Below are 15,366 nucleotides of genomic sequence, written 5' to 3' on the forward strand. Positions count from 1 at the left end.
ATAAAATAAGCATTTTATTAATTCCCTTAATATCTGAAAACGTAGGTAAATTTTATTTAAAAAACTTTTGGGTTTTGCTAGAAATTAGGAAGCTGTCATTGTAGTAGAAGGAGCTTAAACTCCAAAAACCTGGGCTTTAAGACCAGCCCTAGTCTACTATATCCTCCCTCTCATCACTTCATTTCTTCTGAGCCTTAGAGTTTTCATTTGTAAAGTGAGCATGTTAGACCCGGAGAGCTCTAAGAGAGTAATTTTCAAAGTGCCAGTCTGACAAGATAAGGAGCTTGTGCCCCAAAATAAATCAATGTACTATTTGCTTCCTTCATTGAGAAAGGTTTTTTATGGGGCGGAGAAGGTCAGCTGAATGAACAGTGTGATGAATGTTGTGGTTGGTTTACATCCTGTGAAGTCTCCTTAATTCCTCATGGCCTGATAACCAGTGATTAATTTGGGAGGTACACTTTTAGTAGAAAAATGGTTGAATTAGAGCAACAGTCTATGTTGGTGATATTTCCTTTTGTTAACTGTTTATTTCTTTGTCTATTTGAGCTATTAAAATTTTAGTATGTTTTTCTCATAGATTTGTATGAGGCCTTTCTTGGGAGTAATTAATCCATTGTTAAATGTGCTGCGGGTATTCCCTCCCCAACTATTTGGATTATTTCCACCCTTCTCCTTTTGCTAAATACTGTCTTTCTCACTTCAGGTTCGTAACTCAGACCCTAATGATCCGAATAGAGAAATGGTTGTTCAGCTACTAGATGACTTTAAAATATCAGGAGTTAACGGAACACGTATCCTTTTAAGAACCTGTTTGAAAATAAATCATGAAATAACCTATCTCTAAGAAAGGAACCAGATTTAATAAATAGCATTCGTCTCTTTCCTCAAGGCAAAGTACAAGCAAACTACTTAGTTTTATCGTAAGCTTCTGAACATAGATGTGAATCATGTTTATCTTTGTCGGTTATGATTTTTCAGAGTATTGCTTTAGGCTTTTTCCCCTTTACAGGCAAATTAAACCAACAAAAACTTGTTTGGTTTTTTTAATGTTTATTTATTTTTGAGAGAGAGCAAGACAGAGTGCAAGTGGGAGAGGGACAGAGAGAGAAGAGAGAGAGACACAGAATCGGAAGCAGGCTCCAGGCTCTGAGCTGTCAACACAGAGCCTGACATGGGGCTCGAGCTCAAGAACCGTGACATCATGACTGAAGTCAGATGCTTAACCAGCTCAACCACCCAGGCGCCCCAAAAGAAAAGCTTTTTTAAAAAATAGCCTTGTATTAGTAAAGGTTCTATAAGTTTTATCAATTAGCACAGAAATTTTAGTGGAAGTAATTTTTCATGATAAACACTGGGTAAAGAAAAATTTAACACATTTAATTATCTCCCAGCCTTCAATAGGGAAGAGGCTGTGTATGGGTTATGCTTAGAATCTAAACAGGTATGTGATCACGTTCTGTCATGATGAAAAAACTGGACTTGTTTAATGTTTTTATCTGGATTCTTAGAATTTTTAGAGTTGGAAGGAACCTTAGCTGATTTTTCTCTTACGTAAGTTCATATCAGAGTGACATACACTGAGTTAATTAAGAGGCTTTGCAATAGCCATGCTTATGAGGACCTGTCAGATTTTTCAGAATAAAAGATGTAGAATCTCACTTGGATTGGAGAGTCTAAAACTACCTGTTCATAAACTATTTAAAAATGTAAAAGGAAAGACATTTCATACCTCTCATTTCTCCTATACCTCTGCATATTTAGCTTCTGTTAACACACATTATTAATTGCCAGTTATGGCCTTTATTAAGGAGGTGGGCTACATATGGTTCTGTATTATCATGTGGACTATGGTAAGAGATTTGAACAGAGAAGCGAGAAGAGAGTCTGAATTCGGTTGTAAGTTATTCCCTTTGAGAAGTACAAATCACATACCCCTGATCTCTGAAGGAAACTGCTCCAAGAATCATCCATTTTAAAACAGGGTCTTGTGTCTGTTGCAGTCACTTTGTAGACGGTTTACTCTGTGTGTATGTGCGTTTTGTTTAACTTAGTGGATTTGAATTTCAAGTTCCAAGATGCTTTCCGGATATTACCAGATGGTTTCTCTGTACTTTTACGCACTGAGTAAAAGTACTCAGTTTTATTTATTTCTCTTGGTCCTTAGCCCGTTTTCTCTCTGCCCTTCCTCCTACTTGTCTCCCAGCTGTCTTGGCTACTGCATTATTTGCTGCTACTAGAGATTGACAAGGATAAAATTCAGAGTGCTGAGTTAAGGGTTAATGGGTTGCTATTCTCCTGCCCCTCATCTCTGCTCACCACATAGACATGTCTGCATGGAGCTATGTATCTGTATTTTTCTTTGCATCTGAGCATCTCCAGAGCACTGCCCTTTCTCATACTGAAATATAAGGGCCCTGAACTGGAAAGTTAATCATGTACACTTCGGGATACTTGGTTCATTCTACTTCCCTGAGTAGTAAGGAGAGAGGAATGATTAAAGAGGGTCAGCGACTCTGTACATACTGTTGACATTACCCAATGAGTATCAGTTATGGCCATCTATGTGACCTGCTATGTCTTTAGGATACTTCTTTTTTCTAGTATGGATTTTCCTTCTTTTCCTAGCTCCTCTTACTTAAATCTAACTCTTCTTAGTTCTCAGCCCTCTATTTTTTTTTTTTTAACACCATCTCCTCAAGAAACTTTTTCATGTATCCTTTTTTCCAGTTTTTTTTTTTTGTTTGTTTGTTTGTTTCTTAAGTTTTTAAATATTCGGTCTTTTTTATATCACTGCTTACAAAGTAAGATACCATTGTCCGGGTTGCCTGGGTGACTCAGTCGGTTGAACGTCCGACTTAGGCTCAGGTGCTGATCTTATGGTTCGTGGGTTCAAGCCCCGCATCTGGCTCTGTGCTGAACGCTTGCTCAGAGCCTGGAAGTCTGCTTCAGATTCTGTGTCCCTTTCTCTCCCTGCCCCTCCCCTGCTCACACTGTGTCTCACTCTGTCATCTAAATAAATGTAAAACAAAACAAAAAAAACATTGTCATGGGTGCCTGGGTGGCTCAGTCAGTTGAGTGTCCAACTCTTGATTTCTAATCAGGTCATGATCCTGGGGTCATGGGATTAAGCCCCACATAGGGCTCTGCACTGAGTGTCAAATCTGCTTGGAATTCTCTGTCTCTCTCTCTCTCTTTTTCTTTCTCTCTTTGTCTCTTCCCCTCTCCCTCCATCCCTCTCCCTGGCTTGTTTGTTCTCTGTCTCTCTCACTCAAAAAATACATATACCATTGTCAAATTGTAATACTTCTCTCAGCAAATCAAAGATTGAAACTAGGGGGTGCCTGGGGTGGCTCAGTTGGTTAAGCCTTTGACTCTTGATCTCAGCTCAGGTCTTGAACATCTCAGAGTTGTGAGTTCAAGCCCTGTGTTGGGCTCTTCACTGGGCCTAAAGCCTACTTAAAATAATAAAATAAAAAGATTGAAACTAGGAACATAAGAGAATAATTTAAAAATCTGTTTTTCTGGATTTTTTTAAAGCAGTCTACATTTTTAAAAATCCTGATGTGAATTTTGTATATACAAAAGTAGAGTAGTTTAATGAATATCCACAAACCCATTACCCACTTTAGGAGTTACCGACTCATCGCCAATCTTATTTTGTCTCTACCTCCTACTAATTTTGTGGCCAACCTTAGATATATTATTTTATCCATAATAATTTTAAAGCTTATTTATTTATTTTGAGAGAAAGAAGAAGAGAGAGAGCGAGCACGAGCAGGGGAGGGGGACAGAGAGAATCTCAAGCAGGCTTTGCACTGTCAGTGCAGAACCTGATGCGAGGCTCAAACCCACGAACCTTGAGATCATGACCTGAGCCGAAGTTAGATACTTACTGGACCGAGCTACCCAGGTGCCCCCATAACTGCATTTTTAAAAATGTTTTCAGGGGCGCCTGGGTGGCGCAGTCGGTTAAGCGTCCGACTTCAGCCAGGTCACGATCTCGCGGTCCGTGAGTTCGAGCCCTGCATCAGGCTCTGGGCTGATGGCTCAGAGCCTGGAGCCTATTTCTGATTCTGTGTCTCCCTGTCTCTCTGCTCCTCCCCTGTTCATGCTCAGTCTCTCTCTGTCCCAAAAATAAATAAACGTTGGGAAAAAAAAAAATTTAAAAAAAAAAAAAATGTTTTCAGCTTGACCGGTGGCATCCTCTTGAGGTCAAGACATGTTCCTCTTGACGTATTCCATTACTGTTGTCACAGCAAGGTTTCCAGGTTCACACAGGATTTGGCCATTTCTTTAAGGAGCCCAGGTTTTCCTTCAGTAAAGTATCTTATTTAAAGGAAGAGTCTGGGCACTAGGTCATTATGACATATGTATAGCTCAACTTTCCCATATGTTGAAACTTCTAGAGGTACAAGGTAGCAACATCTTACTACTAAGTCCCAGCAGTGCCCTGCACACTACTGGCTCAAGGAATTATTCCTGCTGTGATGATTGGGATGTGTGTACGTAATGAGAACACACGGTGGCACTAGAATCAAGATTAGTTTTGTGAACTACAGAGCATAAAGCAAGTCAGTTTCCTACTTTTAAAAACTGTTGGCATTCACATTTTTTTAGGTTAAGTTTTGGTACATTATTTCCTGCAGTTAAAGCAGAAGTTATTTTTCCTTGCTTTGAGGCTGTGAGAGTAAAAGTTGTTACCCTGGACATTAGTTTTTACATCAGGGAAAAGGCAACAACTTAAGCCTAGTGTGTTTCACTTTTACTACTCAGTGTTTTAATGTGCATAGTTTTATCGATAACCAGCCCCCCCCCCCCCCAGAGTTTTCCATTTCTTGGATGTTTTGAGTAACTAAAGCATTAAACAATCTTTGGAATTCAGAATCTTAACAGCTAGATATTTTTTTAGTCATATTCTATAACTTTTTTACTAAAAGAACAATACAGTAACAATTTCATTGGGATGGGACACATTTTATCTTGCTTCTTTCTTCTTTTGTGCTTCCTTTTATTTCCTTAACAAATTCCTAGATATCTGCATGGTGTTTGAAGTTTTAGGGCATCATCTGCTCAAGTGGATCATCAAGTCCAATTATCAAGGGCTCCCACTGCCTTGTGTCAAAAAAATTATTCAACAAGTATGTATCTTAGTATTTTCTCTGTGGTGATTGTTTTATATTCTTAAAGTGTCAGGAGTTTTCTATATCCAATAGAGTTTTTATTTTAAAAACTAGGGATTTTTTTTAATTACTAAAATTAAGTGTTTTATTCAGTCCCTGGTGTTTATTCTGTGTTTAAATGTTTTAGCAATAACCCATTTCTCCCAGATTCATCTCCTGTAATAGTCATTAGAGGGCAAGCTGTGTTCAGTGACTGATTTTGAAAATTTGAAAGTTCTGGTTGCAAATATTGATTATGTATTAATAGAAAATTGCTATGTCAAATTATTACTGTCTCTTTATATAACATTCAAGGGCATTTTCTAATATTTTAAATAACTCTCAATATATAGTAAAGAAGTTCACTCTCAGGCAAATATTAATACTTCAAGGGGCAAATAATTTGTTTGGATAATGTGTTTTTTGTGGAAAGAGCTCCAAACTAGGAATCAAAAGACCTCAGTTCTTTATCAACAAGGAAATGTGAATTAAGAGATATCTAAATCTCTTTCATCACCTATATTTTAACACTCAAAGGGCATATTGACTTTTATTCTTGGTCTTTATGTACTTCTTTAAATACCTCCAAATAGAATTAGCTTTTTAACACTTGAAACTTTTTATTATAAATAAACACTGACCTTTGTTCATAGTTTACAAGTAATCTTTCTGGGGAAGTTTCTTTGTGCTTTATTAAAAATGCTTTATTCTCTGTTGAAAACTACCATATTGTTTTTATATCTTTATTTTTTTAAATGTTGTATTGTGATTTCTTCCTTCTCCAGAAAGACTTGTATTCTGTGTTTGCAAGTCTACTGCTCTATTCCCATCCAGGTGTTACAGGGTCTGGATTATTTACACACCAAGTGCCGTATCATCCACACTGACATTAAACCAGAAAACATCTTGCTGTCAGTGAATGAGCAGTACATCCGAAGATTGGCTGCAGAAGCAACAGAGTGGCAGCGATCTGGAGCTCCTCCACCCTCTGGATCTGCGGGTAGGTTTTCTTTGAGGACTTTGGTCTCATTAGAAGTTAAGAGAAATTCCTAGTTTTGTTCTATTACCAGTAGTTAAGTAAGGCACCACGCATTCCTTTAACGATAATATATGGTAAGTATTTATGTGTAAGAAATAATCTCAGCCTTCAAAAGACTTTAATTCTCAGTTTCACTCTCCTGTAGAAAGAAGTCTAGAGATTGTGTCTTTTAGGTACAGATATTTTGTATACTTTAAAAGCTAATTCATGTTCTTGTTTTAAAATGTTTTCCCTTGTGATTCAGTGGCCATTTTTTTATGTGTTTACCTCTTACCATGACAATACATGCTTGCTTATAGATCAGTGATCTGTGCAGGGGCAAGATAACTTTGCTATCAAGAACTTGAGTTTAGGCATTGGAGTGGACAGACCTGGTTTGAGTCCTGGGCTTCATCATTGGCTTGGGTGCCCTGAGGGAGTTCTTGACTTCCTTTTCCCTCTTGGCAGGAGTTCTTGGGATTAGTTCCATGTGAAAGCATTTAGTAGGGTGCCACACAGTATTATGTGCTAATTAAATGATGACTATAATTATGATGATTTTTTGCCATTTGAGGTATAGATTTTAATATTAGTAGTTTTATTATATTTGAGGAACTTTTAGTTTTGAGGAAATTTAAGCTGAATTATCAGTTAACATAGGCTTTCTTTAAAAAGATAGATTAAAGAAGGGGGAAATGAGAAGTTAATTGATGGGCATAGAGTTTCATTTTTCCAAAATGGAGAAGTTCTAGTAATATTGCACAACAATGTGAATATAATTAACACTATTGAACTGTACACTTAAGAATAGTTAAGAGGGAAATTTTACCTTGTGTGGCTTCTTAAAAAAAATTTTTTTTTTTTTAATAATATTTTTGAGAGAGAGACAGAGTGTGAGCTGGGGAGGGGCAGAGAGAGGGAGACACAGAATCTGAAGCAGGCTGCAGGCTCCGAGCAGTCAGCACAGAGCTGGATGTGGGGCTCGAACCCATGAACCGTGAGACCATGACCTGAGCCAAAGTCGGACACTTAACTGACTAAGCCACCCAGGTACCCCTTTCAAAAAAATTTTTAAGAGTCTACCTCCCACCTAAGCTAAACTAATATCCATAACATGCTGTATAACTCTAGCTCTTGGTGCTGTGCTCCTTTTAAAACAGACCAGTGCCAAGGGGAAGAATTAGAGATGGGAGTCCTGGATGGGGGTAAGGGGGTAGGTAGTTGCCTGTCATTTTCTATTTTAAACATACATGGGAATGAGATTTTTGCAGCAGTAATAATGGAAAACCAGAAATGGGGACTTGGATTTTATCTGGAGAAGAATTTAATTTATTTAAGCTTATTTTAAGTTTGCATTATATGCATTATTTTTATATGCATTATTTTTTTTAAAAATGGTACTTCTACCAAAGTTGCTTTAAAACAGCAGTGTCCTTTACAGCATAAACTTATGTTGCCTGCCAAATACCAGGATTCTTACTTGATTTTCTTTTCTTTTCAGTCAGTACTGCGCCCCAGCCTAAACCAGTAAGTATAAGGTGTTTCTATGTTTAATTCTGATCTGTGGGCAGTGGGTAGGAATTTTTCTGTTAGAGATCATGGTTTGTTTAGAGTTTGAAAAACAAAGAAAATATTCCTGCGCTTCTATAATTTTTTCCAATAAATTCCCATGCATCTTTAACAAGTTTGTACTGGTGAGGCTTCTACGGACTTGAGTGTGCCTGAGAGTAAGCCAGCCCCACAGACTGATCAGAGGACCAAGATTTATTGTTAATTTTGTTTTTATTTGGTTTCATAAGAGTATCCACATTGTTTACGTTAATGAGAAACTTAAGTGCTATGTTAGGGAAAGAGTGAAATTTAATTAGGAAATATTAAAGTTAACAGTTATCTCCAACTGGGGGTAATGGATTAGCCACCTGAAGGCTTTATCTGTTTGTAATCTCCGCCCAGGCTGACAAAATGTCAAAGAATAAGAAGAAGAAATTGAAGAAGAAGCAGAAGCGCCAGGCAGAATTACTAGAGAAGCGAATGCAGGAAATTGAGGAAATGGAGAAAGAGTCGGGCCCTGGGCAAAAAAGACCAAACAAGCAAGAAGAATCAGAGAGTCCTGTTGAAAGACCCTTGAAAGAGAACCCACCTAATAAAATGACCCAAGAAAAACTTGGTATAAATAGAGCATACACAAAAATTTACTTTAACATTAATTTATCATTGTTCTATAATATAGTGGTTTCATGCATAAAACACATCTCTGGGGGTGTCCTTATACAGTAAGAGTACAGAACTTTCATAAATGGTAGGCAGGTAATATTCAAATGTAATTTCTGACTTTTCTATGGAAATGCAACATAGACTTCATTTTGCAATTGACTAAGGATAAGAAGATCTTTGTCCTTCCATAAATAGGTTTTAGATGTTCAGTCATGTTTTTATGTCACCCTGTATAAGTTCTAGAAAACGTTTTAATCTTATGGAGAAATTTTTTTGTTCTTTCACTCATACACATACACATACATCCTTTTTGTCTGTTTGTTCCTTAGAAGAGTCAAGTACCATTAACCAGGATCAGACACATATGGAACGTGGTGTAGAGGGTGGTGCAGCAGAGATTAATTGCAATGGAGTAATTGAAATCGTTAATTATACTGAGAACAATAATAAAGAAACATTGAGGCTTAAAGAGGATCTACATAATGCTAATGACTGTGATGTCCAAAATTTGAAGCAGGAACCTAGTTTCCTAAGCTCCCAAAATGGAGACAGCAGCACATCTCAAGAAACAGACTCTTGTACACCTATAACCTCTAAGGTGTCAGATACCATGATGTGCCAGTCTTCACCAAATGTAGACCAGTCATTCAGTGAGCAGGACATCAGCCAGCTTCAAGAAAGCATTCGGGCAGAGATACCCTGTGAAGATGAGCAAGAACAAGAACAAAATGGACCATTGGACAACAAAGGTACCTGTGCAAACATACTTCCCCAGTACCCTTCCCTGAATAGCATATTCATGAATTTCTGAACTTAAAGTACCATTGTTTTTATGCATAAAGCTTTATGGCAGGAACCAGGTTACCTTCCGTGTGTAAATTTTTAGCTAATTTTGAACTGTATTGGTCAATGTAGTGGATGCACAGCATTTTGTTGCCCTGAAGGCAGAGGTAGGTTTTAATTCCATAAACTGAGGATGTTGTTTTTTTTATCTTAGAAAATTTAGAGTGTAGGTTGCCAGTCAAGGGCCCGAGTATATTACTTCAGAGAGTTTTATTAGTCTTTGGGTATTTCTGTGTTCACTAACCAGTGTTACTTATGATGCCTATTGTCTATAGGAAAATCCACTGCTGGAAATTTTCTTGTTAATCCCCTTGAGCCAAAAAATGCAGAAAAGCTCCAGGTGAAAATTGCCGATCTTGGAAATGCCTGCTGGGTGGTAAGTTAAACTTCTCTTAGTGCTGTGTGTTGTTTATTTGAATTTTTTTTTTTAATGTTTATTTTTGAGAGAGAGAAAAACAGAGTATGAGCGGGAGAGGGGCAGAGACAGAGGGAGACACAGAATCCAAAGCAGGCTCCAGGCTCTGAGCTCTCAGTGTCAGCCCAGAGCCTGACATGGGGCTTGAACTCACGAACCGTGAGATCATGACCTGAGCCAAAGTTGGACTCTTAATCGACTGAGCCACCCAGGTGCCTCCTTAATGCTATGTTTTGAATAGCCTTGACTAGACTATTTTGAATAGTGACTATGAGTGAATGAGAATTTGGACTTTAATTGTGCTAAGGAAGAAAATATCTGTAGTTCTGTACCCAGGTTGCCAGTTAACATTTTGGTGCATATTTTTTCACTTTCTTCTTAACCTTTTATTACGGAAAAGTTCAAATATATTTACAAAGTAGAGAGAATGGTATAATAAAACAGTCTCCACTCCCACTCCAGGTACCTGTCACCCCGATTCAGTAATGTTCACTACTGGCCAATCTTGTTTTATCTGAATTTTTACCCACTTTCAGACTCACAACCCTTATGTTCATACTTCCCCCTTATTTTCAAAATTGGCATCTAACTTATTAATTGTAACCTTTGAATGCACCTAACATATTTTGGACACTTTTCTTTGTTAACCAGATATTTGCATCAAATTCAGTTGGTTGTGTAGTTTTCCCTAATGTACTGTAGTTTTCTACACATTTTTGATAGCTCTTTGTGGTGAGCATCTTCGCTCTTCAATCTTTTTGTGGTTGTCCTTAGGTTGTGTGCCACACATAAAATTGCTAAGTCAAAGTTGGGGCTCTTTTTTAAAGAGTGTTTTGTTTTTGTTTTTTTTAATTTTTAATTAATTAGTTTATTTAGTTTTGAGAGGGAAGGAGGGAGAGAGAATCCCATGAGGTACAGAGAGAGGGGGAAAGACAGAGAGAGTATGGAGCCCAGAGCAGGACTTGAGCTCACGTGATGTGGGGCTCAAACTAAGAACTAACAAACCGTGAGATCATGACCTGTGCCAGAGTCAGATGCTTAAATGACTGAGCCACCCAGGCATCCCTTAAAGGGGTTTTGGTGTATATAGTGTCATGTTGGGTTTTTTGTTTGTTTGTTTTTAAGGGTTTTTTTTTTTTTTAAGGTTTTATTTTTATTTTTTTAATTTTTAAAAAAATTTGTTTTTATTTTTGAGACAGACAGAGACAGCATGAGCAGGGAAGGGGCAGAGAGAGAGTGAGACACAGAATCTGAAGCAGGCTCGAGGCTCTGAGCTGTCAGCACAGAGCCCGACACCGGGCTCGAACTCACGAACCGCGAGATCTGTCAAGCATAAATTATACTGATTCCTTTTCCCTTTCTGCCTAACACTGTGTTTCATTTGCCTAGTCATCTTTGCACTACTTATTGCCCCACACTTCCACCCAGTGGTATAAATACATATACTTTAATGCATACAGATACCTCAGGCACTCTTTCAACTTCTTGCTGAAGAGCTCTAGCTTGGAACCTGGAGACTTCATCTGTGTTCACCTGTTGGATTGCCTTGTAGGCCTGCTGCATTAGTGTCATTTGGATTTCTTTTCACCATCATCCGGGAGATCATTATTACTCTCTTTCTGTATCCCCTACTTTCTGTCTCTCCAATCTTTTTTTTAAGTAGGATCCATATACAATGTGGGGCTCAAACTCACCTCCTTGAGATTAATACTCTACTGACTGAGCAAGCCAGGCACCCCTCACTGATCTTTCTTGGTTTACTCCGTCTTTTTGGTTTTTAGTTTTTATTTGTTTGTGGGTTTTGTTTCATTTTGTTTGGGGAGTACATGCAACTTGCAGTGGCTTCCTAAGAAAGGGTGTGTGAAACTGGGAGGGGAAACCTTGTATGTTTGCTAGTGTCTCTCCTGCTTTCACAGTCAGTTGGCTGCATGTGAAGTTTTAGGTTGAACATAATTTTCCCTTGGAATGTTTGTCTTGCTCCATTATCTTCTAGTTCCAGGACTAGTTGCTGCTGAAGACTAACACCATTCTAATTCTTGATCCCTTGTATGAAACCTTTTTCCCTGTGAAAGTCTGTAGGGTCGTTATTTCACACTGTTGTGCTGGGTCTGTTTTTATACTAAGAACTTGGTATGTACTTTTCATATTGAAACTCTAGTTCTTTGGTTTTGTCTGTCTACAGTCTGTCTTTTCTTCTCCTTGGTCTCTCTTCTCTAGCTCTGAAATCTTATTCAAATGTTAGACCTCCTAGGCAGGTCCTGTCGTACCTTTCTCTCCTATTTTCTGTCATTTTCTTTTTGCTTTATTTTCTGGGAGATTTCTCGACTAGTTATTGTAAGCTTTATTTTTTCTTATTTCTCCGATTATATTTTTACTTTTCAAGAGTTCTTGGTTCTCTGATTATCTGTTAGAGGATACAGTTTATTATCCTATTATTGACATTTTCTTCTTCCTGTGTGTTGTCTGTTGCCTTCTTTCTGCAGGAAAATGGGGGGTTCAACATGCAGTTACACAATCACTTAATTTCCTTGTTTTCAGAATGGTGCTCTCTCCTCAGCTGTGTGGAGCATCTTCCAGAGACCCCATTTTACCCATTTAGAGAAAACCTCCAAATGATCTGTCTGGCCAGGGAAGGGGCTGTTAGATTGCACTATGCCCTGTGCTCTGGAGCCCTGTTTCTTTAAATTTTTTTTAATGTTTTTATTTTGTTTTGTTTTGTTTTTTGAGAGAGAGAGAGAGAGAGAAAGAGAGTGAGTGTGTGAGCAGGGGAGGGGCAGACAGAGAGGGAGACACAATGTGAAGCAGGCTCCAGGCTCCGAGCTGTTAGCACAGAGCCCCATTATGGGGCTCAAACTCATGAACTGCGAGATCATGACCGGAGCTGAAGTCGATTAACCAACTGAGCCACCAAAGGTACCCCTGGAGCCCTATTTGTTTAAAGGATGTTTTAAAGCAGTGTTTCTGGTTTAAATCCCACCTAATACTGCCCAACTCTGAGCCTTGAGGGGATATACATCACAGCGCTTCTCAGCTTTCACCTGCAGCTTATTCTGTTTTCTTGGATCCACTAAGAAAGACATTTACCAATGATCTGTTCCATCTTGTAAGTTTTATCGCTCTAACTTCTTTGCCATTCTCTCTGTCAGTTTATGCTTTAAAAATTAACACTGGAGGGGCACCTGGGTGGCTCAGTCAGTTGGGCATCTGACTTCGGCCCAGGTCATGATCTCGCAGTTTGTGAGTTCGAGCCCCGCGTCAGGCTCTGTGCCGACAGCTCAAAGCCTGGAACCTGCTTTGGAGTCTGTGTCTCCCTCTCTCTGCCCCTCCCCTGCTCACACTCTGTGTGTGTGTCTCTCTCAAAAGTAAACATTAAAGAGAATTTTTTTAACAAATAGATAAAAATTAACGCTGGATTCTCTACTAAGTGGAGTTTTAGGAGTGAGTGGATATGTGTTTGTATTTGATCCACTTGATTCTTGACCTCATTTATCATTTACACCATCTTTTTAAGGCACTAATGAGGCACAAGGAGTAAAAGACAAGTCCATTGAGCAGCATGTCCATTTTTCTAAATGTCTCACTGGACCCAATCCTAAAATGCATGTGTGTGTAAAGGCTTTCCCATACCAAGCAATTCTTGGGGCACCAGGCTGAGAATTCAACTCAATTCTGACACTACCAGGAGGAGATCAATGAGATTCCACAGGTAAAGCGCTCAGTCCCACAAGACCTCCTTCCACTTCAGATGCCACTTGCAAGCCCAAGTTACCTGTGCTTCTGACCAACCGGCTACAAATTGGAAGCTTAACCAGCCCCTCCAAGTCAGGATGCCGGTCACAAGTCCTGTCCTGGTTGTTACCTGTACTTCTGACCAACTGGCTATAGATGAGAGGTTCCCTCAGCCCCCTCCTTGGGTTTGACTGACTTGCTAGAATGGCTGACAGAGCTCAGAAAAAACATTTACTTCACTACATTACCGGTTTATTACAAAGGATATAACAACCAGAGGAAAAGAGATGCATAGATGCTTGTGTCCTCAGCTTGGGGCCTGCCCCAGTACATATGGAAGCATTCTGGTTCCCCAGAGTGGAATCTCCCCAAACCCACCCCTCCTTTTGGAGGAAGCTTCATTACATAGACATGATTGATTAACTCATTGACCATTGGTGATTGTTTAGTCTCTAGCCCCTCTCCCCCCCCCCCCCCCCCCCCCCCCAGAAATCAGAGGGTAGGATTCCCTCTATTCATGGTCAGTTCCTCTAGCAACCAGCCCCCATCCTTAGGTGCTCTCCAAAAGTCAGCTCATTAACATAAACTCAATTGCAGTGGAAAGGGGCTTCTTATGAATAATAAGACACCCATTTTACCTCTACAGCTCTGAAGTGTTTTCTGGAACTGAGGACAAGAGACCATATATAACAAATATGCTATTACTCTTACTGCTCAGGAAATTCCAAGAATTTGGGGAGTTGTGAGCCGAGAAGAGTGGATGAAGACCAAATGTATATGAGAAATACATTTTGAATCACCAGTACACATGAATGACCAAATATAAATGTGTCTTATAAATTACAGCATCGCAGTTGCCTGCAGTACATCCCACTTCAAACTCCGTCTCTGAACCCATTGTCTTCTTCTAAAACCACTTCCCAAAGTCTCTCCATCTTGTTTTCGTCAGCAGACAGCTGTCCCTCTGCCACTAATAAGTTCCTTTTGGCTCTTCCTTACTGTCTCTCACACATAGCCACTGAATTTTTGAGTTCTGCTTATTCTTTTCTGTGGCCATCCTTGGGTTTACTTTTCCCTCTCCTATTTCCACAACCAGTGATTTTCATTACTAAGCCTAAATCTGGCCACCAGCCAGAAGCAATGGTGTCCTTAGGTGTCCTGTCAGTGTTCTTACAGTCTTCTTACTCTCTTGTGCGCTAACACACAGTGGTGCCAGATGAAATCCAAACTCTAACCTAGCAAATTAGCCGTTGGCTTCAGCAGATGTCTTTCTGTGCCTTTATTGGTGATCCTCTCTCTACCCGGAGTGCAGGTCTTTCGGTCTTTTGGTCAATCTTAGTCCCTTTGGAGCTCTAGTCAATACTGGTTTTCTGTCTGAAACTTCATCTGCCTAATTTCTCCTCTTCACAAGTGCCCTTCCTCGTTTTTGAATTGCAGTAGGATTGGAGAATCGTCTTCCACACTTTGTTGTTTCATGTTTTAATATTATCTGAATTTTGTTTTGTGTGTACAAATCATTCTAAGCTGCTGCTTCCTGCAATATTTTTTATTACGGCCAACTTCACACCTATACCAAAGTAGAGAGAATAGAACAGTGAAATCCGGTGTCCTGACGCTAATATCACCCAGCAGCTATCAAGTCATTGCCAGTCCTCTTTCATCTATATACCCACTCTGCCACCCACTCGAGATTATTTCGAACTATATCCCAGGTATCTTATGTTCTTTCATAAATACAGCTTTCCAAAAGATGATTCTTTCAGGTAACCATGACACCATGGTCACACCAGTATCAAGTATTCTGTCAGTTTTGCTAGTTACCTTGGGAACATCCTTTTCGTTTTGTTTGTAACAGGATCCAAATAAAATCCATGGATACAAAATTGAGTACTATGTCTCTTAAATTGCTTTTACTTCAGAGGTTTTCCCTTCCTATACAATTTAATGTGTTAAAGAAACTCCAGTTGTTTTGCTGATTGCATTCT

The 15,366-nt window shown here is 39.1% G+C and overlaps 1 protein-coding gene across 1 annotated transcript in view; it reads left to right on the top strand.

Annotated features, from left to right (window-relative positions):
- Window positions 1-15,366, top strand: part of SRPK1 (SRSF protein kinase 1) — a 79,418-nt gene that overhangs the window by 49,583 nt on the left and 14,469 nt on the right. The window contains 7 exon segments of the mRNA XM_027057900.2: window positions 707-794; window positions 5,035-5,141; window positions 5,997-6,162; window positions 7,682-7,707; window positions 8,134-8,347; window positions 8,724-9,143; window positions 9,513-9,613. Coding sequence (XP_026913701.1) covers window positions 707-794; window positions 5,035-5,141; window positions 5,997-6,162; window positions 7,682-7,707; window positions 8,134-8,347; window positions 8,724-9,143; window positions 9,513-9,613 — 1,122 coding nt within the window.

This window comes from Acinonyx jubatus, chromosome B2, assembly GCF_027475565.1.
Source record: "Acinonyx jubatus isolate Ajub_Pintada_27869175 chromosome B2, VMU_Ajub_asm_v1.0, whole genome shotgun sequence".
In the NCBI taxonomy this organism is placed as follows: Eukaryota; Metazoa; Chordata; class Mammalia; order Carnivora; family Felidae; genus Acinonyx; species Acinonyx jubatus.